Here is a 27,501-nt window from a genome sequence, read left to right on the forward strand (position 1 = left end):
GGTGAGCACCTTCTTGTTTGGTGCCTTGAATGAGTGCCAGCTTTATTGTGCAATGTCTTTACCTGGGAAGAAGAGGTTTCAGGTTTGACCAGTTCCTCTGCATTTGGTAGAGCTGAGTTACTGTGTCTTATCTTGGAGGAACTCAACAGACATAGTATTATTTCATACTAGTGGGCTTTTTTGTTGTCGATGTTGGAAGGAAGTTCACTGAAGTTGAATTGTACATGGCTGTGCTTATTGAGGATTTCTGCCTCAGTAGATGGGGAGAATTAGTGTTTACCAAATGGACTTCATCATCCTGACTTTAAGCCTGGGGTTACTGTAGTGAGGGGGATCTTGGGTTTTAGAACTGTTCTGAATGGTTAGACATCTTTTTGTGCCTTCCCTGTCTTTATTTGTACTCCTGGAACAACCAGTTATTTAAGTGGTTGAGAGCTTTGATGCTTCTGTTTGCTGCCACTTCTCACTAAGTTTAGAGAGGTGTGTTTGATAGTCTGTTCTATTTCTTATTTTCATTGTCAGTGGAGGATTGACTTCCAGTTCCTTGGGGAGAAGGCCTTGGACAGGAGGTGGACATGTTCAGTGACTGCAATGTGTTGCTATTAATAGCTTGCAAACTATTGGGCAGTTAAAATCTTGACACCACCCCCCCCCCCCCCCCCCAATTCAGGAATGGTAGAGAAGTACAACAAAATGACAAGTTACAGCAAATCACCTCAGTAAAACACTTGAACATTTTCCTACTGCACATATTGTAGTACTGGTCGTGGTGATGCAGAATTTTAGTTGAGATCTGCCTGTGAGCTGGAACATGTGGGCTTTTGGCTTTAGTTCCCCTCTGTATGGAGGCTGAGTTTGCTCTGTCGTTTTATCAGGCTATGCATGTACTAAATCCCTTCCTGTTCCTTGTCCCCACGTAAATACTTTCATTTTAAATTTCCCACAGTTGTTCTGACTGATGATATGAACAATACAAATGGCAGAGCAGGTGATTCCAGTAGCAGGAGTACTATTGGTGCCTGATCTGGGACTGATTATGTTGAAGAAAGACAGTCAATGAAGTCTGCTGGTGACTGTCTGAAGGCTCATCTGTCATGCTATGGGAGGGTGTATCTTGTGCTAGTATATTGGGCAAAGGTTGAGATTAAACTTTCTCAGGGTGCTTTACTTCAGTTTCCACTGGGAGGACTAAAGTGCTGATCAGTGAGAACACTGTAATTTGTAGGTAGGTAAGACCAGGTCTAGTATAGCTCTCTGGATATTGGGAAACAGTACATCATCCCCTTGAAGCAGGTGCTACTCTAATGCATTGCAGAGAGGATTTCCTCAATTAGATTGCTGTATTGCCTGAGCACACTAAGACTGTTCTAGGAGACAGCTGACACATCTGATTGATATTCTGTCCTTACCTGGATGGCATACACATTGTAAGCAATATATACATATGATATATATCCCTTAAGGCTATATCTGTGATATATATACCCTGAATGCTCCCTGCTGAGCACTTGCTAGTAATAACCACAGACTGTATAAATCTCCTTGAATGGCTTTCAGGTAAGTAGTTGGCTCCTGAAATTTCTTCAGAATGTAGAAACTTGTGGCACTTGCTGCTGTGACTTGCCAGTTTGACTTTCTTCTCTCATTTATTACTGATATTCTGAGATAATAACTATGAATAACAGCCAAAAAAATCTACCATAGTGCAGTGTGTTTACAAAGTCTTAACATGCTTCAAGAGCTGTGGTTAAGGGGAAACCTGTATCCATGGGTTGTACTGCTATTTCAGTTATTTGCAACTATCTGTTGATTTACAGTTCTTCATGCTCGCTAGGTAAATGTTATCTTGTGTGTATGGCACATTTAAACCTTTGAAACACATTGCTGCAGCTTGGTTGTGGAATACTTGTTCTAAGCTGGACATACATTGTGAATAGTTTAGAAATGCTCAAGCCTTTTGCTGTTAGCAGTCAGAAGTAACAAATAAACCCTTATGAGTTATTAAAAGCCTTATGTGATCAGTGAAGCAGCAACTTCAAACTCATAGATGCATCCAGGAGATGCTTTAGAGAGCTTTGAGTGCTCCTGTTCTGAGTGGGGAAGTCACTTTGCAGAAATAGATTCCTTTCTCCTTGGAGCATCCCCAGCTCGTTCTCAGGGAGGCTAAATACTGATACCTAGGAGTCTCCAAGCCACAGCCTGGATATACGTCTTTGCCATTCTATAAAAATATTTTGAATTTGCTTGAAAAATGAGGTGCTGTGGTTAGTAACTTTTTTTAGTAAATTTCATTCCCGAGTTTGTTGGGACTATATCTCTTGAACTAGAATGGCAACACCTTAGTGAAGGAAGAGAACTTTGAAACCTTGACTGTAGTGTCTGTCTTACCAGGAAGTACACATTCTGTAAATGTCAAAGATGGATAAATGACAGCATGAACAAAAGAAAATAAAAATGGGTGTATTGATGATTTTAGCATAGTTGCATTCTGTGAATGCTGATACACAACAGAGATTGCTGAATTCATGTGGCGACTGGTTGCAGTACTCCTCATTTGCTTCCTACTCGATGAACGGTGGAAGTATTTTTTTTTTAGAAAAGACAAGCTGCAAACTTAATTATCTTGTGCTTACTTGTGAAGCAAACACAAATGTAGCGCGCTGTTGAATTCATTAAATGCACATGAATGATAGCAGCAAAGGCATATAAAACTGGATGTAAAGCTGCTCCTGTAGCTTGATTGCTGAGAGTGATCTAGCCCTTGAACAGAATGCCAAGCATCTAAACAAGTACGGGGCACTGAATAATTAACAGCTCTGTTTAGCTTAGTGATTATTGGTCTGCTTTAGGGCAGCACTCTCTTAGTAGTTTATCCTGGATGAATTTTTATGTTCTTGAGTTTGCAGATATTCCAGCAGCTGAGAATGCAAAATGTGGAGCAACACATGCTGCATACTGAGGAGGCAAATTAATTTCTTTCTGCTGTGAGTTTTGGGAAGAAGCTTGCACATGTAGTTGTGTACTGCATGAACTAGAAGATAGTGGGAATTAGCTGAGAGAGAGAAAGCTGGATGGTTTGCACACTGCACAGACACTGATGTGGGGATGTGTCTACGTGCGTGGTAGTTTTGAGATGGGAAATAAAAATTGACTATGTGACTTGTGCTAAGTGAAGAACAAGTTCCTCATTATTTGAACTTTATCTGCCACTGAACTGAGGAATGAATACATAAGCTCCTACTCATTTTTTACTGTGGCAATTGCTTAGATGCAGAATCAGTTTTAACTTGACTATAGTAGCTATGTGAACTTCTTAGGGAAGCTTTATGATACACATTTGCATTTCACAAAAATATATGGTATGCAGTGTGGAATGCCATGCAGTTTTAACTGTCTGTATATCTGCTTGGATTGTAGGAGAGGTTTTCCTGGTATGTTTTTTTTTTCTTTTTTTTTTTGTATTAAACCTGGTTATGTGAAAGCTCACACAGCAATTTTGCCATAGTAAAATGACTCTTAAGGGTGATCTGGGGATATAGGTTAAGGGTGAACTGGGGGTATAGGTGGGAGCTTACTTTAAGAGAGGAAACTTCAAAAGCAGTTATGTTCTGCATATATAGATTATTCACTCTGCTACTAAAGGATACTCAAACTTTCATTTTATCAAGGACAACTGGACAAACAACAATATCTTACAAACTTTTAATATGAGATTCTAAAGTAACTATTAGGAAAACAAGTCATTTGACAGCCTTTGTATTGTATTGTCTGTGAATAGTTAACTAGTGCAGATGTATTATACTTTACTGTCTGAAGGCAGGCGAAGTATCTGAAAGCATGGCAACATGTGCATTATCTTTTACACTGCTTTTAGTCTTTGCCTGAAGAAGTAGATGAAAGAAAACAGTTGAGGAACACTGGAAATTTCAGCTCCCCCCTGTTGCTGCCATACAGCTCTTGGCTTCTCCCTCTCCATTTCCCCTTTTGCTGGCTGTGAACCTTGTAGCTTATATCTTGCGGATGCCAGCAGTTCTAATTAAAAAATGCAGAAGATTGTATGTCAAGTCAGTTCTAATCCAAACTGTTAAACTGCAAACTGAAACTGCCTGAATTATCTGCAAAGCTTGAAAATATTTCTACTCTAATTCTGCTAGGCCATGGAGTATGTTCCACATCACAACGATGAGCATGTAATCCTGCTGCCAAGCAAGTCATTTGAGCAAATAACTAAAATGTTGAATGCCTAAGCAAATGAGGGCAAGGCATTTGATCAAAAAATCATTAGATATGAAAAGAAACTTTTTAAACACTGAAGTTTTCTCATGTGACAGCACTTGGTAACTGAGTGCTGTGGATCGGTAACCTGTTAGTGTTCAGCCTAGCATTATTTAGTTGAAATTTTGTGGTAAGAAAGCCACGTGGGTAAAGGCTACAGATCTACATGAGTGTATATAAAGTTAGAATTGTGTTGACTGCCACCTTATTGGCTGTATCTGTTTCATTAAACTTTTTATTTTAGATATCACTGTACCTGCTACCTGTATTTTCATCATTGTCCAGGGCAGTGGAAGTTGTTTCTTTAGGCTGTGGCTCAGTAGGACAGTGTGTTTAAAGGTACTACTAGTGATGGTTTGAAGTTTAAAATGCCTCTTGGGAAAGACAGGGTGCTTCGGGAAATTTGCTTCCTGAGCCTTTAATAGTTGTTTTACAGATCCTTTACCCCCAAAGTTTGTTTTCTAGAGAAGCTATGCGACTTTTACTAATGTTTTCTGACAGCTAGAAATGTCAATAACTAGAAATGCCAAGATGCTTTAGGTGAAAGGTAATTTTGTTTGTATTTGGGAATACTAAAAAATGGAGTTTTGTGTAGTGTGGCCTTAGTACACACAGTAGGTGGTTTATCTTTTGGCAGCAGATTGCACTGAATCGTTCTTGCTGCTTCACATTGTAGAAGGCATCTGTATGTGAATCCATTTGAAGGATGGCATTAACCAAGTGTTTTAGTAAGTGTCAAAACACTGCTAGGAACGTTAATCATTATGAACAAATTTACTGGATTGGGAGGGAATTCACCCTCGTTTTAAAAAATGTTTAAAAGTACCCTAGGATAGCTTGTGATACAGTATTTAGGTCACACTGCAACTTTGTAATGTGTATGAACAGCTTGCCTTCTAGTTTGCTCCTTGAAGAGAGACAAGAAGGATTCTTTATTAGCTGTTACACCTTTTCCTACTTTAATTTAGGGACAGATTTAACACCTGTGGATGTTAAACGAAAATATTGATGTGAAGACATGAGAGGCAGGACTTAAGAATGAATGAGTGCATGGAAACTGGAAAACACAGGGCTTGGTTGAATGCAAACAATTTCTTTTGTTTCCTGCTTAGTATTTTAACTGTTGTGTACACTGTGTGTTAAGTGTTATTCAAAGAAATCAATAAAAATAGAAGTCTATTTGGAAGGGGCTATTAATATTAACCTTCCTTTTGGTTGTTGAGATCAACTGACTAGTCTACAAATAAATGAGGAAGAAACTATGCTAACACCGAGTCACTGTACCGCACATCTTTCTTGTATGCGGTGCACCTTTCTTACGAAGGGAAAAGAGAGTTCTGGATAGCTGTAGTTTACAAGTTGGGTAACAGATGAAGTACATGGCCTCCACTGCCAGCTCCCAAGCTGTGATACAGGGACCACCTCAGAGCGGGGGGTGTGTGCATTTTTCAGGTAGAGGTGGTGTTGGTTCACCCCATGCTGCCAGTGAGAAAGATTTAGTTGTGCTGTGTGATTCAAGTCATGTAAGCAGTTGCTGATGTTGGACAGTAACCTGCCCCCTGACTTAGGGAATAGTGCCTCAGGGAATGGTACTCAGCACAGACCTTACCTTAGCAAGTGGTTGATCCTTTTCTTATATTTTTGCCCTCTGGGAGGAAGCTGTACTCTTTCCTTACACCTCAAAATATGTGTCTTATCAGTCAATGATGAACTCTGTCAGCTGTCAAGGAAAGCTTAAGCTTTTGTGTGAGGAGGGATAATTTCACAAATACTCCTGTATGCAGCAGCCCTCTCTGTGTGCCATCCTCATGCTCTGCTTACCCTGCTTCTGAATTGTGGCCAGCAGTAATAGCCAGCATAGCTGGAGGGCTGGCTTTGTAGGTAGCATGTGCAGTAGGGGACATCCAACTGTGGGAAAATATTTGTCTGTCTTTAGCTGGCTTTGGCTGTGTGACCTCATAAGAGATGGCAGAAGCTGCATTTCAGCCTTCCTGGGGAATTGGAGGCTTTTCGGGAAATGAAGGATTAGACGGGCTTTAGAAATGCAACTCCAACAAATCATGATAGTGTTGTTTTTTCTACTGAATGAATTGTTTCTTGGTATGTAATTTTGTTAAATTCTTTATCTGCCCCTTATTATTGAGAATTTTTAAAATGCAGATGCAGATAGAGTACTTTGATTGCACAGTCAGATTTTCTTGATTACAGATTCTTCTAAATATAGGTTGTATTTTTTGTTCCTGGCCTTATGTAATTGTCTTGTTCTTTTCTTTACAGGCTCCAGATAAAAGGAAAGCATTAGAAGAGACCAAAGCCTACACAACTCAGTCTTTAGCCAGTGTTGCTTATCAGATCAATGCACTGGCCAACAATGTATTACAACTGCTGGACATCCAAGCATCCCAGCTACGGAGGATGGAGTCCTCCATCAACCATATCTCCCAGGTAATCTCTCTCCCTGTGTTTTTAAGAGGACTGACAACATTGGAGCAGGTGTTATCTTGCCTCTTGTATTGCTGAGTTGGATGGTTTATGTTGACTTCTTTGGATTCTCTGAGTAGCATGATAGAAAATGGTAAGGCTTTTTTTTATTTTAATACTGTTGGAACTGCTTTGTGGCAGAGGTCATGACTGAAATAAAACAGTTCCTTTATCAAGAAATGCTGGAACTGTATTTGTTTTAAAGGGGTTAATTAAAATTCCAAGATCTGAAGCTGCATTTGAGGGAGGAGAGGAGGATCCTGTTCCAGAAGGAAATCCATTTAGAAGTACCATATGAGTGATGGTACTTTATTTTAACATTGTAACATATGCAGCAAGTTCATTTGCTTTCATACCCCTGCAGGATGTAATGTCATGAGCTGTGTGGAGAGGGAGAGGGGTTCATCTGTTGCCACTACCTGCTCAAGCCAAAACTTTCCAAGCCAAGGCAGTTGGATGAGTGAGCTGACCTGATTTGTACAGTTACTGCAGTGTTGCTAGAGTTGATGCATAGAGGACACAGAAATAGATGATTGGAAAGAATAGGCCTATCCCTGTGAGTGGCAGTCTGTATTTCCTTAGCTGAAGCTTCACCCTTGCTGGCTGTTGTTGAGGGGGAGGCAGGTGCCTGCCTTGTACCTGATCTATCACTAGTCTGATTGTATGGGAGCTCAGCCAAAAAAATAAGTGTGCTGTGTTTAACCTGGAAGTAGTTTATTGCATAATGAGGGGTATGCTGTACTAGTGCCCAGGAAGGGAGGGACATGATCCACTCGGTTACCTCACATTGCTGTTCTGAAGTGGACTTCGGTGGGGTTTTTCAGGGACCAGTGTCCGCTCTGTCATATGCTCCTACAGAAATTCAGTTGAATCTTTGCTGGGCTTTTTGTTTGATGCTTGGCTGAAACACTTAATTAACAAATCTTGGAGGATTCAACCTAAGAATTTTCTTCAGTGCAGCCAGTGAATTTAAAACCTTTGGTCAGCCAGTACCCTGTTAGTGGCACACCTTGGACCTAATACTTCAAAGAAAGTGTTTCTTCTGGCCTCTGCTGTTTATCGCCATTTGGGCCCTGCTAACCTCTGTTTACTGTTCTTTTAGAGTAACTGTTGTTTCTAAAAATCTTTGTTAAATGGCAGCACAGTGGTTCACTGAAAGCATGTCAGCAGGGAGAGGATTCCAGTGCATGTGGAAAGGCCCTCCTAGTAACAAACCTTTCTTAAAAGGCTTGTCAAGTTAGCAAGTGCTAGGAGCTACACAGTGTTAAAAGCTGCATCAAGTATTTAAAAAGCATTTGCCACTGAAACAGGAAAGTAGGAAGAAGTACAAGTGCTGTAGATAACTTTCTTGTTTTATTAAGTATTCAGAGATTTCTTAATTCTAGTATTATGATGGCCTCTGAAGAAATGACTGTATAAAGGACTGAACCTACAGACTTGGGAAAACACTGGATGTGCTTTAATACTGAGCACGTCTTATGCGTTTCAGACCTACAGTGTGTATGTGTAGCAATTATTGTTAAATTCTCATTGGCCCACTGATATGACTAACCATGGAAAAAGCCAAAATGCTTGATAGCACAAAAGGTGTTAACCCTCTGTACTGCTAGCTGCTTGAATTGGAGGTGCTATGCTGAAAGCTGTTGAGTCACCTGATACATGAACTGTTTGCTAAAGACTGTGAACAATCAGTGCTTTGTAGAGCTTTTGAGGAGTGTTTAGCAAGGTCACTTGCTTGTAGTTTCTGTCCTGGTTGGTCTGTCCTGAAACTAAGCCTTGCTTATAAATGAACCTCTGCAGACTAATTTTGTAGAATTAAACTGGATACAGATAATACGCGCATACCAGCTCAGCTATTTGTTTTGAAATGTTTCTGCTCGGATGCTTCAACTGCTTATCTTAAATCTGTTGTGCAGTTGCTTTGATAGGCTGTTTCTAAATTCTCCGGTCTCCAGAATGTCTTTCTTGTGCTTGTATCAGTCATGAATATTTTTATGCTGTTAAAGTATGGGAATGAACATATTCTCAAAATGAAATTCTTCCCTATAAAAGTATTGCGTAGAAGCACAGATCTGAGGCATTGTCTGTCAATGATTCAGTTCTGTGTTTTGTGACATAAATATTTTTGCAATAAGGTACAATTTGATAGTTTTTTTTTGTTAAAACACCATTCTTCTTTCAGTGGAAGAAAATCCTGTTGATCCTGTTTTGTCCTTCAGGCAGTTTCTATTCCCCTACTGTGTTTCAGTTCTCCATGTGCGTTTTCCAGAATGTTTCTAGCCTGAATGGCTGGATAGCTAATCTTCATTAGTAGCCATTCAGGTATTTTTTTTCTAGCTATGTGCCTTCTTCACTGGAAAAAGCACTCATGAAAAGTTAGGTGACGGAGTTTTGTGTTGAAGTCTTGTTGCTGGAATTTAATTTTACAGAGGGTAAGTCTGCTTGCTTTTATAGCAGAAAATTAATTCAACTTTGGTTTGTTGTTGAGAGCAAACAGAGGCTTCACATGAGTAATCACACTGTGGTGAGAGAGTGCTGTTCTGGGCACATGGAGGCAGTGAGCAGCTCCAGGAATGGTTTTCACATAGCAACTAAAGCAAAAGCATGCCTAGCTGCATCTGTATTTCTGTAGTTGTAGTTGTCTTTCAGCTGTAATGTGTGGGTCTGGAGTGACCTACCACATCAAATACACAGAGCTGTGCACACAGAGCTCAGCTCTTTGGTTTAAACTCTTGATACTGACTTTGAGCTTTGCTAAGCTGACTTGACTTACCAAGCTGCTCTGATATGGCAAAGGAGAGACTTGTTCACTGTCCTGGTGAAGTTTGCAAATCCTTCATGTACACTCATTGGTTAGGCAAGATCTGGATGGAAGAAAGGGGGGTGGGAAAGAGGTCAGTGCCATACTCTGGATCAGTGTGAGCATCAAGGCTTCACTAAAGGCATTAAGGTTAGCAAATGTGATGCCCATCTATACAAGAAGAGCTGGAAGGAAGATCCAGGGATCCAGACTGCAGGCTTGTTGGTCTGATCTTGATGCAGGGAAGATTATGGAACGAGTCATCCTAACTGCCATCACACAGTGTGTACAGGACAACCAGGTGATCAGGCTCAGTCAGCATGGGTTTATGAAAGGCAGGTCCTGCTTGAGGGAAAGGCTGTGGGTCTTGTCTACCTAGACTTTAATAAAAACTTTGACACTACTTCCCACAGCATTCTTCTGGAGAAACTGGCTGCTCACTGCTTGGACAGGTGTACTCTTCTCTGGTTGAAAACTGGGTGGATACCTGGGCCCAAAGAGTGATGGTGAATGGAGTTCAGGTCCCTCATTGCAAGGAAGCCATTGAGGTGCTTGAGCAGGTCCAAAGAAGGGCACCAAAGCTGGTGAAGGGCCTGGACCACAAGTGTTGTGAGGAGCTGCTGAGGGAACCAGGGTTGTTCAGCCTGGAGAAAAGGAGGCTCAGGGGAGACATTATCGTTCTCTTCAACTGCCTGAAAGGAGGTTGGAGCGATGATGGGTGTCGGTCTTTTTTTCCAAGTAATAGGAGAAGAGGAAATGGCCTGAAGTTACGGCAAGGAAGGTTTAGGAAAAACATTAGGAAAAATCTTTTCACTGAAAGAGTTATCCAGCATTGGAACAGACATTGGGGAAATGGTGGAGTCACCATCCCTGGAGGTATTTAGAAGATGGTAGATGTCATGCTTAGGAACATGGTTTAATGGTGACCTTGGCAGTGCTGCATTAATGCTTGGACTCAACCTTATAGGTCTTTTCCAACTGAAACAATTCTGATGCTATATATATCCCTGTATGAATACATGGCCTGGGCAGTGATAGGGGACAGGAGAAGCTGAGGGTCAGTCTCTTGTGGAAGACACCAGGAAGGACCTTGGACTTTGAGGTAGGGAAGGAATGAAGACCTTAACATTCAGTGTATGATATTACTTGTTGTTTAAACTTTGGTTGTTCATTCGTGCCATTCTTCCACGAGTTCCTGAGCCAGAGAGTTAATTCTTTAAAAAATTAAAAATCCTCTTGTATCTCTCCATTCTGAAAATTGGTGTCTTTTAGTAGAGGAGTTAACAATTCAGCTCTTCATAACTTGAATATTTGACAAGGGAAAACTGCTTTTCTAGAAATTTGGGCCTGTGTTCTTTTGCTCTTTTGATTAACTGTTTCTTGGCTCTCTCTTCCCCTCCTCCTCTTGGAAATGAGAGCTGAATTAAACATGTACTTTCAGAAAAATTTTTTTGCTGCTTCACTTTCACGAACTTGGAAAATGAAGATGCGGCAGCCAGATTTGTCAGAGGAGGGAGAGGTTGACAGGGACATTCTTGTTTACTGTGTCAAAACTGAAAAATGCAACAGATCAGTGCTCACATTTATGTCGGAGCAGCTGCAGTACTGGGTGTAGCAACTAGCCCTTTTTTCCTGGACATACAGTTTTTAAATAGCTCAGTATTTAAATCCATGCTTCTTGAAGTGTGAAGCAATAGACTTCTTTTTAAGAAATGATGATTTGCACCAGGAAGCACTGCACCCCTTAAAATGTTCAGTGTTAAGATTTTCTGCTGCATCTGGAGCTCCCCTCTAATGTGAAACGGGGACTATTACAAAATAAAGTGTTCTGAAAGCATAAATTCCAAGGGGAGGGGGGGGGGAAGTGCATCTTTTGCCACCATTAAATGTTAAAAGCATTTAGAACTAAAAAAAAATAAAAATAAAAAAAAAATCCCTGAATTGGTTTAGAAGAGTCTTACCTGTCACCATCCATCTCTAAATCATTCCATGTGTAATTCAAATACTGCGTGCAAGCAGGAAGCCATATGCCTTCTGTTTCTATGGTGTGGTTGTCTTAAAGTCAGGGCATGAATGTAGATACATATGTGATACCTTTTCTCATAGGACTTCTGAATCTTAGAGCTGTAGCCTGTGTTGAATTATACCTACACACCATACCCATCCCCAAATACTAAGGCCTTTTCCATTAGGTGAGCAACCAGTCAGGACTGATGTGGGTTAGGTTTTAGAGAAGCTCTACTGAAGATGTTCTGGGGCTTGAAGGGATGAGCTACTTAACAGCAAGTTGAGAAGAGTAACTGGTGTTTGATGCCAGAGATAGGGAACACAAGAGTTACGTGCTTGGCAGGTTTCTGATGTTTGAAGAGGCATAAGGTAGTGTGGGGATTTTTCATCTTCAGTTTGTGGGAAAGAGCTTTCTCAGAGTGTGCACATCTGTCCTTTGTATTAATGTGATACTGCATTCATGGATTATGGTACATGATCACAATACAGTTCACATTCATATTTGAAAGCCAAGATGTAGAAAGAGGATAGGAAATGTGACAGATCATCTGCTGATGAATGTGGGTGGTCGTGCCTGGGACCATGAGCAATTATGTACTTTTGTCTACTTATGGATGGGTAACAAAAGACCTCTCCGCATCCTCTTGGTGATGACTGTGCTTCTAAGAGATAGCTGTCCAGCTACTTCTATCCTGAAGTTGCTTCTTTAAATAGAGGAGGATGCTTAAAACTTATCTTGTTCTCTGACATGCTGGATGAAAGGACTGTTAACTGGCAAAAAAATTAGTCAGAAGTATCACATGGTTGGCTGCTAATAAGCAGGGCCAGTACTGGAGCCCACATTGTTCAGAATATTCTCTGGAGACCATTCAGAACATTAAAGCATGTCCTCGGCAAATCTGGGGATAACCCTAAATTAGGAAAGGTGATTCATATGCTGTATAGCAGAGCTTCAGTGCAGAAGAACCTTGATAAACTTGAAGATTGAGCCAGCAAAAACCTTGGGAAACTGGGAAAGGTGCAAAGCCTTACACCTGAGGTAGAATTAAACCCCATGCATTTGTATGTGCTGGAAGGTGACTGTGTGAGTATCTGTCCTGCTGAAAGGGAGTTGGTGTGATGGTGGATGCTTGTGCTGATCATGAGCCAACAACACAAGGCCATCTGAGTAAGTGAAATGGTATGGCAAGGCTGTGTTGGGAAAAGTGGCTGGCAGATGAAGGGCAGTGATTATCATCAGCTCTGCAGTGATGAGTCTTCACCAGCAGTGCTGTATCAATCAAGGGGGGTGTGTGTCACCCCTGCCTTGTTCAGGGGTGTTCTAGGGAAATCGGAGATAGCAGAGAAAGACACTGAGATGTTCATGGGCATGGAACATGCAGCTAGCAAGGAGAGGTTGAGGTATCTGCTTGTTTAGTCTGACAAAGAAGAAGCAAAGTGGTGACATTAATGGTGGCCTACAAATAGTTAAGCCTGGCTCTTAAGACTATCTTTGCAGTTAGTCTTTCTATTGATAGTGACAGTGTAAGGTTGAACAGTTAGCTACAAGTTGAAGCTCTGCAGGTTAGTACATGGAATTGGGAAAATTCTTTTTAATTTGGAGCGTGGTGCAGCCCTGGAACTGGTTTCCCTCTAGCATGACTCTTCTTGGTGTTACACTGCAGTAGCTGGATATATCCTAAAAGCTGACTTTGTGTCCATGTAAGGTACATCATAAACTATAGGGACTATATGGTGAGATGGAGATAGTTACAAAGGGGATAAACTGTCACTCCATGTCTACAGATCCTTGTAAGGCTCACTTTTCTTGTACAAACTTTTCTTTCCACGTGTCCCAACGGTGTGTGAAGAGACAAAGTGTTCCTGCAGGAACTAGAGCATCATCTAATGTTGTATACATTAGAAAGGTGTGTCCTCTCTCTAGTTCTCTTGGACTGCCCTTGCTTGTCAGTAGACACAAATACTCTAAATATGGCGAGGAAACTTGCACCTTTTGTTTAGCTTAACTATGCCTTGGGTGAAGTTCCCTCTCCTAATAATGTGCTGGCATTTATCTCTGTGGCCTTTGATTCACATCCCGTTCTTCCTGTGCTCTCTATGATAGAGGTCAAGGCTTCAAGAAGTTGTCCTGTGCTTTCTCTGGTTATCTGTCTGCTTGGGAGAGTTGTTGTTAACTTTGTGCATATCAGCTTCTACATGATAGGTACGCATTGCTCAGAATGTAGTATAATGTGTAAGAGTTGCCTTCTCAGCTGTTGAGAAATTATCTTCATGGTGACAAATGAATACACATGGGATCTGTCTGTAAAGCCTGTACAGCTTAGCTGATGCAGTCAAAAAAATTAGTTATGTACACCTATGAGAGAGCAACCACAGCTGTCAGCCTTGCTGTGACGGGGAAGGGCAGTTGCTTTGATGGAGAAGAAGAAACTGAGCCAGAAACGTTTGTTGTTCTCTCTGCCTTCCTCCCCCTTTTTCTTTCAATGTGAATACAGGGTTTGAACATGGTTTTGGGGAATGGGGAAGTTGCTAATGTTAATAGTCACTGAGTGTAATGAGTTCCTTCATATGCTGATTCCTATTCCACAGTCTGGTAGACAGGCAGTCTGAATGGTAGTTTTCAATGTGTTTTAGACTATTAAAACTGCCTTTCTGCTGAATGGGTATTTGACCATAAGCTCTGGATACCTTATTAAATACTAAATTAAGAGGCCTTTTGCAGCTTCATTGTTTTTTTGACATCAAAGCCAAAAAATTTCAGGGCCGTGAACATTACTTTGAAAGACCTTTTTGATAATTTTGTGCAATGAATGAGTCAAGGGTGTTGGCACAGTCTCTTTTTTTTTAATGAAAACCTCTCATATCTGAAGATACACCACATAAATGAAATGCGTCACTGACCTGCTGTAAAGCCCCATATTGGACTTTTCGGCATTTTTTTTTTCAGATGCATCTGATTAGATTGTTGCCTGAAATTAATTTTCCTTGTATTCCATCAGTTTTCACTTATGAATAGCTCCTGTTTTACACTGAATTGAGGTTTTCTTATCTCTGTCAATGTTTCAGTCACATAAGGGCAAAGCAAACAGGAAATGCAGCATATGATGTGATGGATATAAGAATGTTGTGTCTAGCACAACAGCAGGTAACCAGCTACCAAAGCATTAGGTCACTCACTGTATCTGTACTATGCAGTGCAGCTTTTTTGGATGTTGGTTTTCATGGTAGCTGCGTAGTGTTGTGCTTGAGCTGGCTTTATTTAGGGAAAAGGAGGGGAAAAGCAACTGCAAGAAGCTTACTGTGGAGAAGATAAGTCTTGGTTGTACTGCATCACTGGAACTACACCTCTCCATAATTTACCACTCCAGCACATGAGCATGTGCATCTGAGTGCTTGTGGCTGGACTTCTTGCCCTGTTCAGAAGGGAGTTGCTTAGTGTTTTCACAGTATCACAGTATGTTAGAGATTGGAAGGGACCTCGAAAGATCATCTAGTCCAATCCCCCTGCCAGAGCAGGAACACCTAGATAATGTTACACAGGAATGCGTCCAGCCGGGTTTTGAATGTCTCCAGGGAAGGAGACTCCACAACCTCCCTGGGCAGCCTGTTCCAGTGTTCCGTCACCCTCACTGAGAAGAAGTTTCTTCTCAAGTTTAAGTGGAACCTCTTGTGTTCCAGTTTGTACCCATTACCCCTTGTCCTATCATTGTTTGCCACTGAGTAGAGCCTGGCTCCGTCCTCGTGACACTCCCCCTTTATATATTTATAGACACTGATAAGGTCACCCCTCAGTCTCCTCTTCTCCAAACTATAGAGACCCAGCTCCCTCAGTCTTTCCTCATAAGGGAGATGTTCCACTCCCTTAATCATCTTTGTTGCCCTGCGCTGGACTCTCTCCAGCAGCTCCCTGTCCTTCTTGAACTGAGGGGCCCAGAACTGGACACAATACTCCAGATGCGGTCTCACCAGGGCAGAGTAGAGGGGAAGGAGGACCTCTCTCGACCTACTAACCACCGCCCTTCTAATACACCCCAGGATGCCATTGGCCTTCTTAGCCACAAGGGCACAGTGTTGGCTCATGGTCATCCTGTTGTCCACTAGGACCCCCAGGTCCCTCTCCCCTACACTGCTTTCTAACAGGTCGTTCCCCAACCTATACTGGAACCTGGGGTTGTTCCTGCCCGGATGCAGGACTCTACACTTTCCCTTGTTATATTTCATCAAGTTACTCCCTGCCCAACTCTCCAGCCTATCCAGGTCTTGCTGGATGGCAGCACAGCCTTCTGGCGTATCAGCCACTCCTCCCAGCTTAGTGTCATCAGCAAACTTGCTGATAGTACACTCAATTCCCTCATCTAAATCATTGATGAATATATTAAATAATACCGGTCCCAGTACTGACCCTTGAGGCACTCCACTAGTCACAGGCCTCCAACTAGACTCAGCCCCATAGACTACAACTCTCTGGCTTCTCTCCTTCAGCCAGTTCGCAGTCCACCTCACTACCTGATCATCCAGTCCACACTTCCTCATTTTAGCCGTGAGGATGCTGTGGGAGACTGTGTCAAATGCTTTGCTGAGGTCAAGGTAGACCACATCCACCGCTCTGCCATCATCCATCCACTGTGTTATTTCCTCATAAAAGGCTAAGAGATTGGTCAAACATGATTTCCCCCTGGTGAAGCCATGTTGACTGCCCCTCATAACCTTCTTATCCTTGATATGCCTTAAGATGGTACCAAGGATAAGGTGTTCCATCACTTTCCCAGGGATGGAAGTGAGGCTGACCGGTCTGTAGTTACCCGGGTCCTCCTTCTTGCCCTTTTTGAAGACTGGAGTGACATTTGCTTTCCTCCAGTCCTCAGGCACCTCTCCCGTTTCCCAAGACTTGGTAAAGATGATGGAGAGTGGTCTAGCAATGACTTCCGCCAGTTCCCTCAGCACCCGCGGGTGCATCCCATCTGGACCCATGGATTTATGGATGTCCAGATTGCTCAACTGGTCTCTAACCCATTCCTCATCGACTAAGGCAAACCGCTCCATCGACCTGACTTCATCTAAGGTCTCAGGGGTACAGGGCTCTTCAGGACTGCCCGCAGCAGAGTAGACAGAGACAAAGAAGGCATTCAGTAACTTTGCCATCTCTTTATCTTCTGTCACCAGGGCACCCATCCCGTTCATCAGTGGGCCTACATTGCCTCTGGTGTTAGTTTTGTCTGCCATGTATTTAAAAAAGCTCTTTTTGCTGTCCTTGACCCTTCTTGCCAGGTTTAATTCTAAGGATGCCTTAGTCCTCCTAGCTGCCTTCCTACATTTTCTAGCAGCAGCCTTATATTCCTCCCAAGTGGCCAGCCCCTCCTTCCATGACCTGTAAACTCTCCTCTTCCACTTGAGCATACCCAGCAATTCCCTATTTAGCCACGCAGGTCTCTTGGCCCTCTTCCTTGACTTCCTACGTGTCGGGATGCTCCGATCTTGAGCACGGAAAAAGCAGTCCTTGAATGTCAACCAACTATCTTGGGCCCCTTTACCTTCAAGCAGCCCTGCCCATGGGATTTCCCCTAGCAATTGCTTGAAAAGGCCAAAGTTTGCCCTGCTAAAGTCCAGGGTTGCAATTCTACTTGGTATTCTACTAGTCCTGCCACACAAGATCCTGAACTACACCATCTCGTGGTCGCTGCAACCAAGGCAGCCCTCAACCCTTACTGCTTCGACCAGATCCTCCTTGTTAGTGAGGATGAGATCCAGCAGCGCTCCTCTCCTGGTCGGCTCATCCACCATTTGCAGGAGGAAGTTATCATCCATACACTGGAGGAGCCTCCTGGACTGTGGCTGGGTTGCCGAGTGGTCCTTCCAGCAAACATCAGGGAAGTTAAAATCCCCCACGATTTTTTTGCCGGCTAGTTTTATTATGGGGCACATAAATGCTTGGTTAATGTTGATCTGCAGATGGAAAACCAAGAATTGATTCATATGTTTTGTAAGCCAGCAGTAACATTCTGCCACTTTCTATACTGCTGCTGGTTTGCCTTTATGCTTTTTACTAGCAGCCTTTTGGGACCTATTGCTGTCTGTTATGCATGTCTTGTAAAAGCCCCCTTACAGGTTATATACATACCTAGTGAACAAACTCTTTCATTAGTTTATGAGGGGGTATGAATGACTTACGAGCTCTTCTAAAGCTGGGACAGCTTCTGTTTTATTGTAACTTTGAAAAAGAGTGTATGAAGTGTGGAAATCTATCTAGCTGTGTTAACCATAGTGAAAACTTGTCACGTGACTGCTGTGCTCCTGCGTATGTCCCTTCCCCAACATCATCTGGGACAGTATAACCTCTGCATCACAGGGGCAGTTGCAGAGCACAAAGTGAAAACTTTTTATTGCAATGGAAAAAAGCATGTATGAAATTGTATTAACTGATGCAATTTATGGCTGAACACCTAACTAGAAATAGGTGGCCATGAATATTGTTTTTTCAGAACTACTTATTCCACCAGAGAATGTTGATTCTTAACTGACCCTGATGCTAGTGCTGTCACAGAGAGGGTATTGTGGTGGGAATGGTAGTTTGCTTGGTTAAGAGCTGCGCTCTGTGTAGGGTTTTTCTTTCTTGAGAAAAATCTGAATGTGTTTTGGAGTAGCACAGTTAGAGTGACAACTAGTGGAGGCCATGGTTCACTTTTCCAGTCATTCCCATTCGGAGTGCTGGCTGTACGTGTTGAAGTAAGCACCATTAAAGTATGTCTGCCTCTTCCTGAATTTCAGAAAATAGATTAAAAAAGCTGTTGCTTTCCATTCTAATGTTCATTCCTGGTTCCAGCAAATAGTTATGTAATAATTTTGGTTAATACTGCGCTTAGTTATATCTTAGGGGCATGAATATGTAAGTAGTACATGACCATAGCATCATGTTTGCTTCCTCTTTGAGAATTTGCTAGGCGGCTATGACTCGTTTCCTGAACACAGCCTTTTATGAATGCTAATGTACAGTGGTTCTGTAGCTTCACCTGTTTGTGCCTAAAATAATTTAGTTTTTCCTCTCAGTGAGGCCCTGTGATTATTTACAATGGATCCATCAGTACAATTCGGTGTGGTGTCACACAGGGGTTGAAGCGTAGCTTGCTATTTCTTTAACTGGCTTCTCTGTTCCTTTCTTGCAAGCGAAAAATAATATCTTGTCAACCTGATCTTGTCATGCTATTTCAAATTCCTATATGTGGCAAACCAGGAGCAACAAGGGTGTAATTAAAAGCTATCAAGCTTCTATACAAAGTAAGAACAAGTAGGATGAGGACCTTAGATTTAAAATGGGTCGTGATGGAAATAATAAAATGTATCATTGCTTCAGCAAAGGTCAGTTGGACCATCTTTTGAAAATACAAGAACAAGGAAATACTGAGTAATGACTATAAAGCTTGATTTGATCATAGGAAGTTCTGCTTTCTTGTCAAACTTGGTGTTATATGGGATTGATTTTTATTTTTTTTTTCCTCTTTTTAAGTTGTAATTTTGAACTGTGTTCAAAACTAGGCTGTATAAGGTTGCAGGATAAGCCTTGAAACCACAAATCAACCTTTAGCTGACTGGAAAGGGGATAAATGTAATCTTTTGAGAAGCTGATCCTTTTTTGTCCATTTATAGGATTTTTCTTACGTATGTTGTTAAGTATTGGGCAAGATGCGGCAATGGCCAGATGTACAATAGGACTAAGACATGAGCTGTACTGTAGATAAGTCTTGTTTCCTAAACCGGGCTGGAAGAGGTGTTACTGAAGTTCTTGAGCAGTGTACATATTTTTGCTCTCTAATAGCTGATAGGTAATGTATGGTAAGCTGGTAATATGCCAGCTCACATGGACTAGAAAACTGTTTGTTTCTCTTTATTAGAAGCAATTCAAGTACTACTTAAACCTGGATGTTTTAAAAAAAACCAACCCAACAAACAAAAACATTTAGCTTGAAATTATGCAGTTGATCTGCATGTGTGTCTTGGCAGATGAAACATGGCATTTGGGAGTGGATGAATGGTAGAAACATTTTATTCTAGTGCTCCAGCTCAGGGTACTTTTTGCTTATGGTGGTGATGAGTGAGATGCTGAAATGAATGAGGACAGGCTCCATCTGGGAGGTGAAACCTCTAAGTCATACCAGAAATGTGCTATCTTCATGTAGTTATGGGTCATTAAGGTAAAGAGAGAAGTTCAGTCAAGTGGTCTGAAACATATTAGACTCTCAGCGATCTAGTATCTTAACCTGTGCCACTGTGTTTGGATTTAGTTTCCTCATACACTCTAATCTTATGTTAAGAGGCAGCACTGACAGGGTTATAAGCCTGTAAGCTGGTAGCAGCTGGAACATGCTTTATTTTATTCCTCTCTGCCTGCTGAGGATGGTCTGTCACCACTTAAGTATCACTGTTCTAGTCTCCTGAATTGTTGTATAATTAAGCATATCTGTTTCAGTGCTGTATGAATGATGTTCATCCATGTGACCTATAGACATGTCTGTTAGTGTCTTATTTTGACAGTAGCATGAGAACTGACCACAGAAGTGCTTATCCTTTATATATGACAGTTTTGAAGCATCCTTAATGTAATGGTAGCATTTGGTGCTACTCTGACATCTGGATGCTAAAACCAGAGCACAGAAGTTCTGGGGGTGTTCATAGTGTTTTGGCTAAATTAACGTGGCTTTTGCTTTTCCTAGTACAGGCTGAGGCACATGAACTAATAATGAAACTTCAGGAAGTGGGGGGATGGTTTCCGTAAGCTTCTCAGTGGGAGAAATTCAAGTTCAGTTGCTTGATATTTTGCTGCTTTAAACATTCTTCCTGCAGTGCAGCATGCCTCTTGGATGGCAGATAGACTGTCAAGCTTCAATGCAAGTTAACTTCCTTCTTTCTAGACCTCTAGACCTGGAGCCAAAGGACCTCTGTGGGACTACAGCTGCAAGTTACTTGCATCTTATTTTCAACGCAGCATCTTCAGGAAACTGTATTTCTCTGGGCTGCATTAAACGTGTAGTCCTTTGGTCAAAGCAGAAATTCTTCAGAGATGCTCTCTCCTAGTTGCTGGCTGAATTACTTGGAATAAATGTATTTAACACATTTCTTCTTTTGGAAATCATTTGAAAAACTGTTTTTTAAAGACTGTTTTCCACATGAAATTTTTGCTGGAAATAAGATTGAGAGAATGTCATAGTTGGATAATGACAGGTCACCTTGTTCAGTAATGTTTAAAAGCCTCAGCTGATCAGTAAAAACAGAATAAAGATGGTGTGGCTTGATCTTTTTTTTTGGCTCTCCCCCCCCTTTTTTTTTTTTTGTAAATGCATTTTTAAAAAGCAGAGATTGTGCAAACAATTGTATGACTTAAGCAAACATCCTGGAAAATCAGACTGTGAGCTGTCTGCAGATCTTACTCAAATAAAGATACTTTTCCTGTGTGCTCTTCCTTTCCTGCCCATTTGCCTAGGTTTCTTCTTGTGGTAGTTCTTAAAACAAATGCATAGTTGTTGATTACATTAGCTATATACTTCTGGGAGTAAACACTGTGTCTGTATTGCTGAATGGATATACAAAAATCCAAAAAATACATTGACCTCACTGAGGAAAAACAAGCTTTACCAAAGCAGTGGAGAGGAGGCAGGCCACAGAAGTTTGAACAGCTGTCTTTGTACTCCATTAAATTGTGTCCCGACATACCTCTTTATCACTCTGGGAGGCATTTTACTCCTCACCAGTACTGCTCTCCCTGATGAAGGTTAACTGTAGCAATATACTGATCCCAGCCACTTCCCTGTGCAGTCAGGTTTATTGTGGGAGTTTAGTAACTCTTCAGTGTGTGTTTTAGCTGTTCACTATTGCACAGGTCAGTGGGCAGTCATGCAAGAGTCATGGTGGGTCAGAGGCTTGTAATCCACCATGTTGTTTAGAAGAACATCTTTACCAAGGCATCAGTGTCCCTTCCTCAGCTTTAAACATTTGTTGATATTTGTGTAGTATATATGGAACTTTTGCCTAAAGTGACATTAAGAGATGGCCAGTCTCGTGGATGGGTATTGTTTTGTTTTGTTTGGGGTTTTTTGTTTTTGTTTTTTTATTTTATTTTGGTTTGTTTTTTTATAATTATCCCCCCCCCCCCCCCCCCCGCCATTCTTTTGTGCCAGTGTTTTGCTCTCTGCCCCTTGCCCTGGATTTGTGGGCTTAATTATCCTGGGTGCAACGTCTAGAAAACTACAGACCTCTCCCTTCTTCTTTCTATGGGCTGCTTCGTGTGTGTCACCCCCAATGGCTTATGCTCCTCTTCTCACTAAGCATTTGTAATCAAGTTTAATCATTATGCTAATAGCTGCACAGTGGAAATGTCTAATTTCTGAACACATGATCAGTGTGACTAATGAATTTACTGCAATGGTAATGGGATAATACATTCAGCAAAAGGGACATAGTGATGTCCTCTCTGTGCCTACGCACAAGACTTCTCTTCCTGACTTGTACTGCCTTTCAGCCTGTTATCAGGCTGGAGCATTTGTGTTTAAGTGCACTTTCACAGGATGGAGCCAAGAACTCGCTGTTGGGTGCATGCACATACAAGTCTGAGGTGGCCCTGGAGGAGGATTGCCTGCTGGCATGGTTTCTTCTTGGGCCAGTGTCTTCTGCCAGAGTGTTTGGCTTTAGCCTGGAAACGTTTTGGCTGGAGAAGGCTGTGGCTCACTACAGACTAAGTGCTGCTAGGACTGTTGAGGCCCTGTGAATGTCTTAATAGGCTTCCTTGTGCAATGCTGTGGAAACTGGGATTTCAGAAGTTTGAGTGAAGTTTGTGATGCTCGTAAGCTTGTCCTCTGTACCTTCAGGACAGATAGCTGGTTAATGAAGGGGGTTTGAGTAATGGGGGACTGTGTGGAGAGAGAGGTGAACTATCTTGTTCTTTGTTTTTAAAAACAAAAGTGAGGAGTTTGTCAGATCCTAGTTAAAAGTGACTATTAAAGAGACGAGCTCTATAAAAATAATACACAAGAGGTAGTAGTATGGATAGTAAGTTAATTGCAGAGCAGAATAATTATGTTGAAAACTTTTAAGGGGGATCTATAGTGACCAAAGTTTGCTCCTGCTATCTTATTTTACTGGTAAAACTCACTGGCAATGGGGATAATAGATTAAAAACTGGTCATTGCTGGTTATCCTCCTGTGTGTCGTAACACAGTTGTTTGCCATAGAGACTTGCTTGCTTTGTACAAAATTTGCTTGAAAAAAATCCATAACTTTACTAGTTCTCTTCTGGAGAAAATGCAGTCTTCAACCTTTCAACATTTAGGAAACAAGCAAAAAATCTCATGTGTAGTAAGCTGTTTGTGACACTTAAGTCAGAAGGGTTTGTGGTATAGGTAATATGGCTGGTAGCTATCTGATGACAATGTAATTAATACTCAGGAGTTACTCTCAACGTGATGCAGGCCCAGCTGAAAACCAGCAGATTTCCTGCTAGCTTATATCAATGCCATCAAATGGGATACAATCAAAGCAGTACAGAAATAACATGGTGCCTTGAATGGTTTGTTGTCAAAACTATGTTGGCAGGTGGCTAAAGGATAGTCGGTGTCATTTCCACATATACCGTCTGTGTTTTGTGTGTTAAGATAGCAGTCTGTCCCAGTATTACCAGTCTTAGACACCTCATAGACCCTGTATTTATGTGGAGAAGGGGGTGCTTGGGAGAGGAATTTGTTGTGTGTATGTGTGGCTTTTGCTTGTGTTTTTTCTTGGTTTAGGGTGGGTTCTTGGTTTGTGGTTTTAAGAAAAACATGTGCCTAAATATTATTTCAGAAATTTTTCAAGGATAGGTTTTATGTCGGAGTTTTATTATTCTTTAGCATAATGATTATTTTGAGATACGCAATAAATCCTTTATCCCAGCCATGTAACATAACCTTTCTTGTTGGAAAATATTTTATTTTTGCTAGTAGAGGTGATAAATTAAGAACTAAAAAGGTGATAAATTAAAGCTCAGGCTACGTTAGCTTGCTTCTTTCCGTGTGTTGTGTTCTGCCACCCACCTCAACCCCAGCTTGAAATGCCAAGTTACAACTAAGCGTGAGGGGTTTGGCTTTGGGGTTTTTCTGTTGAGGCGTGAACTTTCTGGCTTGTCAGTATTCCAGCTTTAGCAGCTCCTTATCTCAGACAAACTTGAAGAAAGTTCAAACTTATTCTGCTGAGTTTATTTTTTTTTTCATGGGCTTTTTTTAGATGGTTTCCTTTTCAGCCACCTGCAGTGCTCTTTGCAATTGCACATGTTCATCTCCTACAAAGTTGCTTTTTTTGGCACGCAAAATGCTTTTCGTTCGACATACAATTTTGTTCTACTCCCATGGTGGTTCTTTAGTGAGTCTAAACTACTGAAGAAGCTGTTTAATTTTTCCTTTATGTCCCTGTGCTTTCCTTCAGTCAAGAATATATTCAGATTTGTATGTTTTGTATAATTCTAGGCAAGTGCATTGCTTCCAGTAAGGAAAAGAGGACTCATTCAGCCACTTTAAAATGCGGAAACGCTCATGTGGGAGCTTGCATAAGCATATTTTGTTTCTTCTATTTATTTTTTTTAATGAGCCTACTCATGCGTGCATATCTTGAGGAATACCCCAAAAGGAATTTAAAATTACTAAAATCTAATTTCAGGTACTGAAATACACTCACACATACAGTTGGGATTTTGACTTTGCATAATCAAAAGCATTTATCTGCTTTTTGTGCTTTTAAAGACTGAATATGAATGCAGCGTGTTATGACTGCACATCCCAAATGTTTTTCTGTCATCATCAATCAGTAGGATTGCACACTTGAAACACTTGTGTTCTGAAGTGTCTTCTATTTTAAAGACTGTTTTTAATCAGCAGATTTCTGCATTTCTGGCTTGTGTTCAAATATAATTAATAAGTCTTTGGTTTGATTTAGACAGTTTTTAACTCTGGAAACTTGTATTAGCTATGCGACTGGTGTTAGCTAATCATGGAAATGCCTACTCAGTTCACTGTGTAGAACATGTTACAGCTCACTAGAGGAGCAGGGGTATGACCTTGGTAGTTCCCTTATCAGAATCCTGTCTTGGTGAAGGGAAGATAAGGGGGGCAGAAGGAGGATTGAATAAGAGAACTGTCCTTCAAAAAGGTGTTTGTCATACAGCATGAAGCTCAAGTGGTTGGTTAGTAGTAGTTAATGTGCCACGTGCTGTTGTTTTGATCTGATGCAGAGCTGAGTCTGTACTTCCTGTTGTACAATGGTTGTAAAGCGGTGGTGTGTAGTGTTCAGCCACAGCTGAATCTCCAGTAAATACTGGAAAGCATAATCTAGAGTGACTGTAGAGTTTGTTTTAGAAACAGGAATGACACCATGGAAGCTACTTCTCTCTCTCCACTCCCAGCTTTTGATGCTGAAAAGCCACAGCTTTTAGGAGACAAGTAGAAGATAATTGCAAATAATCTCCCTATCTCACCTTCTCTGTGTCCTCCCTCAGAGATCTACGTGAGTGCTGCTTTTTTTTCCCCCAACCTGTTTATTATACTCACACTCTTGAAGGGGGAATTGAGCTAGCATTTGAATTTGAAAGGCCAAAAGAAAGCTAGGATGCAGAAAATCATGTTGTAGTCCCCAGGAACATGTACCAGAGGTCACTGGAGGGCTTGCGTTTGTAATGTTCACAAGTCATTTTTTATTGACGTGAATATATGTTTGTTTTGCTCAAACAGTTGAAATTGACAGCAGGGTTTGCCGAAGCGCAAGAACTCACTTCTGCATTTTCACTAACAATTAAAAACACTGGTGGAAGCTGTTCTACAGAGAGACTTTGGGTTTCTCTGTCACTGTTTCACTGTCCTCACACAGGCAGCTGTGGCCTGCCTATACCTGTGCACACCTACATTCTGTCTGTGTCTGTTCTCAAAGCTGCTGCAGGTGGGCAGCGCCAGGAAGCTGGCCCAAGCAGTGAAGTGACTTGTTTGGTGTAGCAGAGGAAGTCTGGCAGAGCCAGGAATAGAACTTCAGTCTGCCGTTTTCCAGGCTCTTGCTCCCAGCCACAGACCCATCCTACCCCTTCCCTCCACTCGGCTGATGTCCCAGCAGACAGCCGCCTCCTGCACGTGGGGCCAGCTGCTTTTGCAGTACTGTCTGATCTCCATACTCCAGATGTCTGAAGTTCCATTTCCCCCATACTTAACGTGAACTTCAGTAAAGTGCTGCTGGCATTTCACCAATGCAACGTTGAGCGGGGAGGACTGTTGTCTTAACTGTTTTCTTTCCATAATGAGGGCCTCTGTAGAGCTGCTAAAAATCTCTTCTTCCGTAGGACTTAAACTCCATGTGCCTTCAGTTGCCATCTGTCTGTCTTCCTTCCCACATCCCTCTCCCTGTTCCAAAAGATGCTCCTGCAGATATCCCCTCCTTATGCTCTGTGTTGACATCATCTTCCTTTCAGTTGGGGAAGGTGGAAGGCGAGGGTGTGATGAGATGCCCTTGTATCTCTCCATAGATGCTCCTCATTTATAGAGCATAATTCTGTGAGGTGGCATTTCAAAAGTGGCACTTGTTTCTTTCTGCTGCCCCATTTTATGTTCTCAGTGTCTTGCATGAATGTGCTCTGAAGTAGCTGTTGGAGAATAAAGCGAAAAGCTTCTTTCCTTCTGCCCTATTTGAAGGAGGAAAATGTGGCCTCCATAGCAGTCCTCCCATTTCCAGTTGGCACCAGGAAAGAAAAATCAGGCATGAACTCAAGCCTGGCTCTTAAATGAGTGGGCTGGTTTCTTTGCTCTGATTCTTGCCGTAGAATGTCATGTACCTGCTCCAAGCCCTTCTGGTCAGTACTTGCATCTTGTCCCCTTTCTGCTCAGTTTCTCCAGCAGAATGTGTGACTAGATTTGCCAAGAGGGTACTCTGAAAAGCAGCTATATAAATAACCCTTTAGCTGAACAGACCTCTCTTCCCTCTCCTTTTCAGTGCTGCGGTATATGTGTATGTGTATGTGCCACTTCATGGATTATGTTTTGGAAATTTGGGTCTCTGAGTCAAATTCTCAGTGGATCCCTAGCCTTACTTTTGGAAGAAAGGCTTTCAGTTTCCTAACAGCAAGAGGGCTAAAGGTGAGGCTCTTTGTCTATGGCCAGTAAGCTTTGTCTGTTTCTCTACCTGGTTTTTCAGCTTTTGGGTTTTAATGAGGCTTATCAATATCCTCCCCCCCCCCCTTTTTTTAACATACAAGTATTTTAGCACTTGCAAGACCATGTTCTTTCAGTAATCAATTTTTTTTGAATTACACCTTGCGTGGAGATTGGTTGGTGCAGCTTAAGAAAGATAATCCTGAAGCAGGACATGCTGTAGACATTCTGTGTTTCTGAATTCTTAAACAATACAGCAAGCAAACTGACCTTGTTAAATGGGATACCTGTGGTATACATCCTGGAAAAATACTTATGTAAAGGTAGAAAATATCTTCAGACCTTTGCTGAAATCTGGTCTGCCTTATGCTGATGGTGATTGTGAGGAGAATCTGAGAAAATCTGTGAGTGGATAGAAAGCAAAATGCTTGAGTTCTTAAATCAAGGGTTATGCCATAGGATTAAACTGGCATTTAATCTGTGTTCAGACATAATTGATGAAATCCGGTGATGAACTGTCAAAATAAAACACTGCCACCACTTTTCAACCCTCCTGATATTAGGTGATATTAGTAAAATACACTGTTAGCATTATGTTTTATAAGTATATTTGTATACATAAACAATATACAATTTTTATATATAAAATGTGTGAATTTACATATTTCTTACCTGTGGAAACCAGACTTAGTTTCTTCTGTCTAGTGCCTTTCCCTCTGATAGCAAGCGTATTAGACTGCAAGTTGCTCTGTGTGTGTTGATGACCTTAGTTCATTGTGTTAATCTGCAAAAGCTCTT

The 27,501-nt window shown here is 41.6% G+C and overlaps 1 protein-coding gene across 15 annotated transcripts in view; it reads left to right on the forward strand.

Moving 5' to 3' along the window:
* The window catches only part of ABI1 (abl interactor 1), an 81,794-nt gene that overhangs the window by 16,681 nt on the left and 37,612 nt on the right, over positions 1 to 27,501 (forward strand). For all 15 annotated transcript variants that reach the window (XM_061468198.1, XM_061468202.1, XM_061468205.1 and 12 more), the window contains exon 2: positions 6,553 to 6,720. In XM_061468198.1, coding sequence (XP_061324182.1) covers positions 6,553 to 6,720 — 168 coding nt within the window. The remainder of the gene's footprint in view (positions 1 to 6,552; positions 6,721 to 27,501) is intronic.

The sequence above is a fragment of the Pezoporus flaviventris genome, unplaced genomic scaffold (assembly GCF_033815535.1).
Source record: "Pezoporus flaviventris isolate CSIRO_AGI_PZ_B2104156 unplaced genomic scaffold, CSIRO_AGI_Pfla_v1 ptg000047l, whole genome shotgun sequence".
Lineage (NCBI taxonomy): Eukaryota > Metazoa > Chordata > Aves > Psittaciformes > Psittacidae > Pezoporus > Pezoporus flaviventris.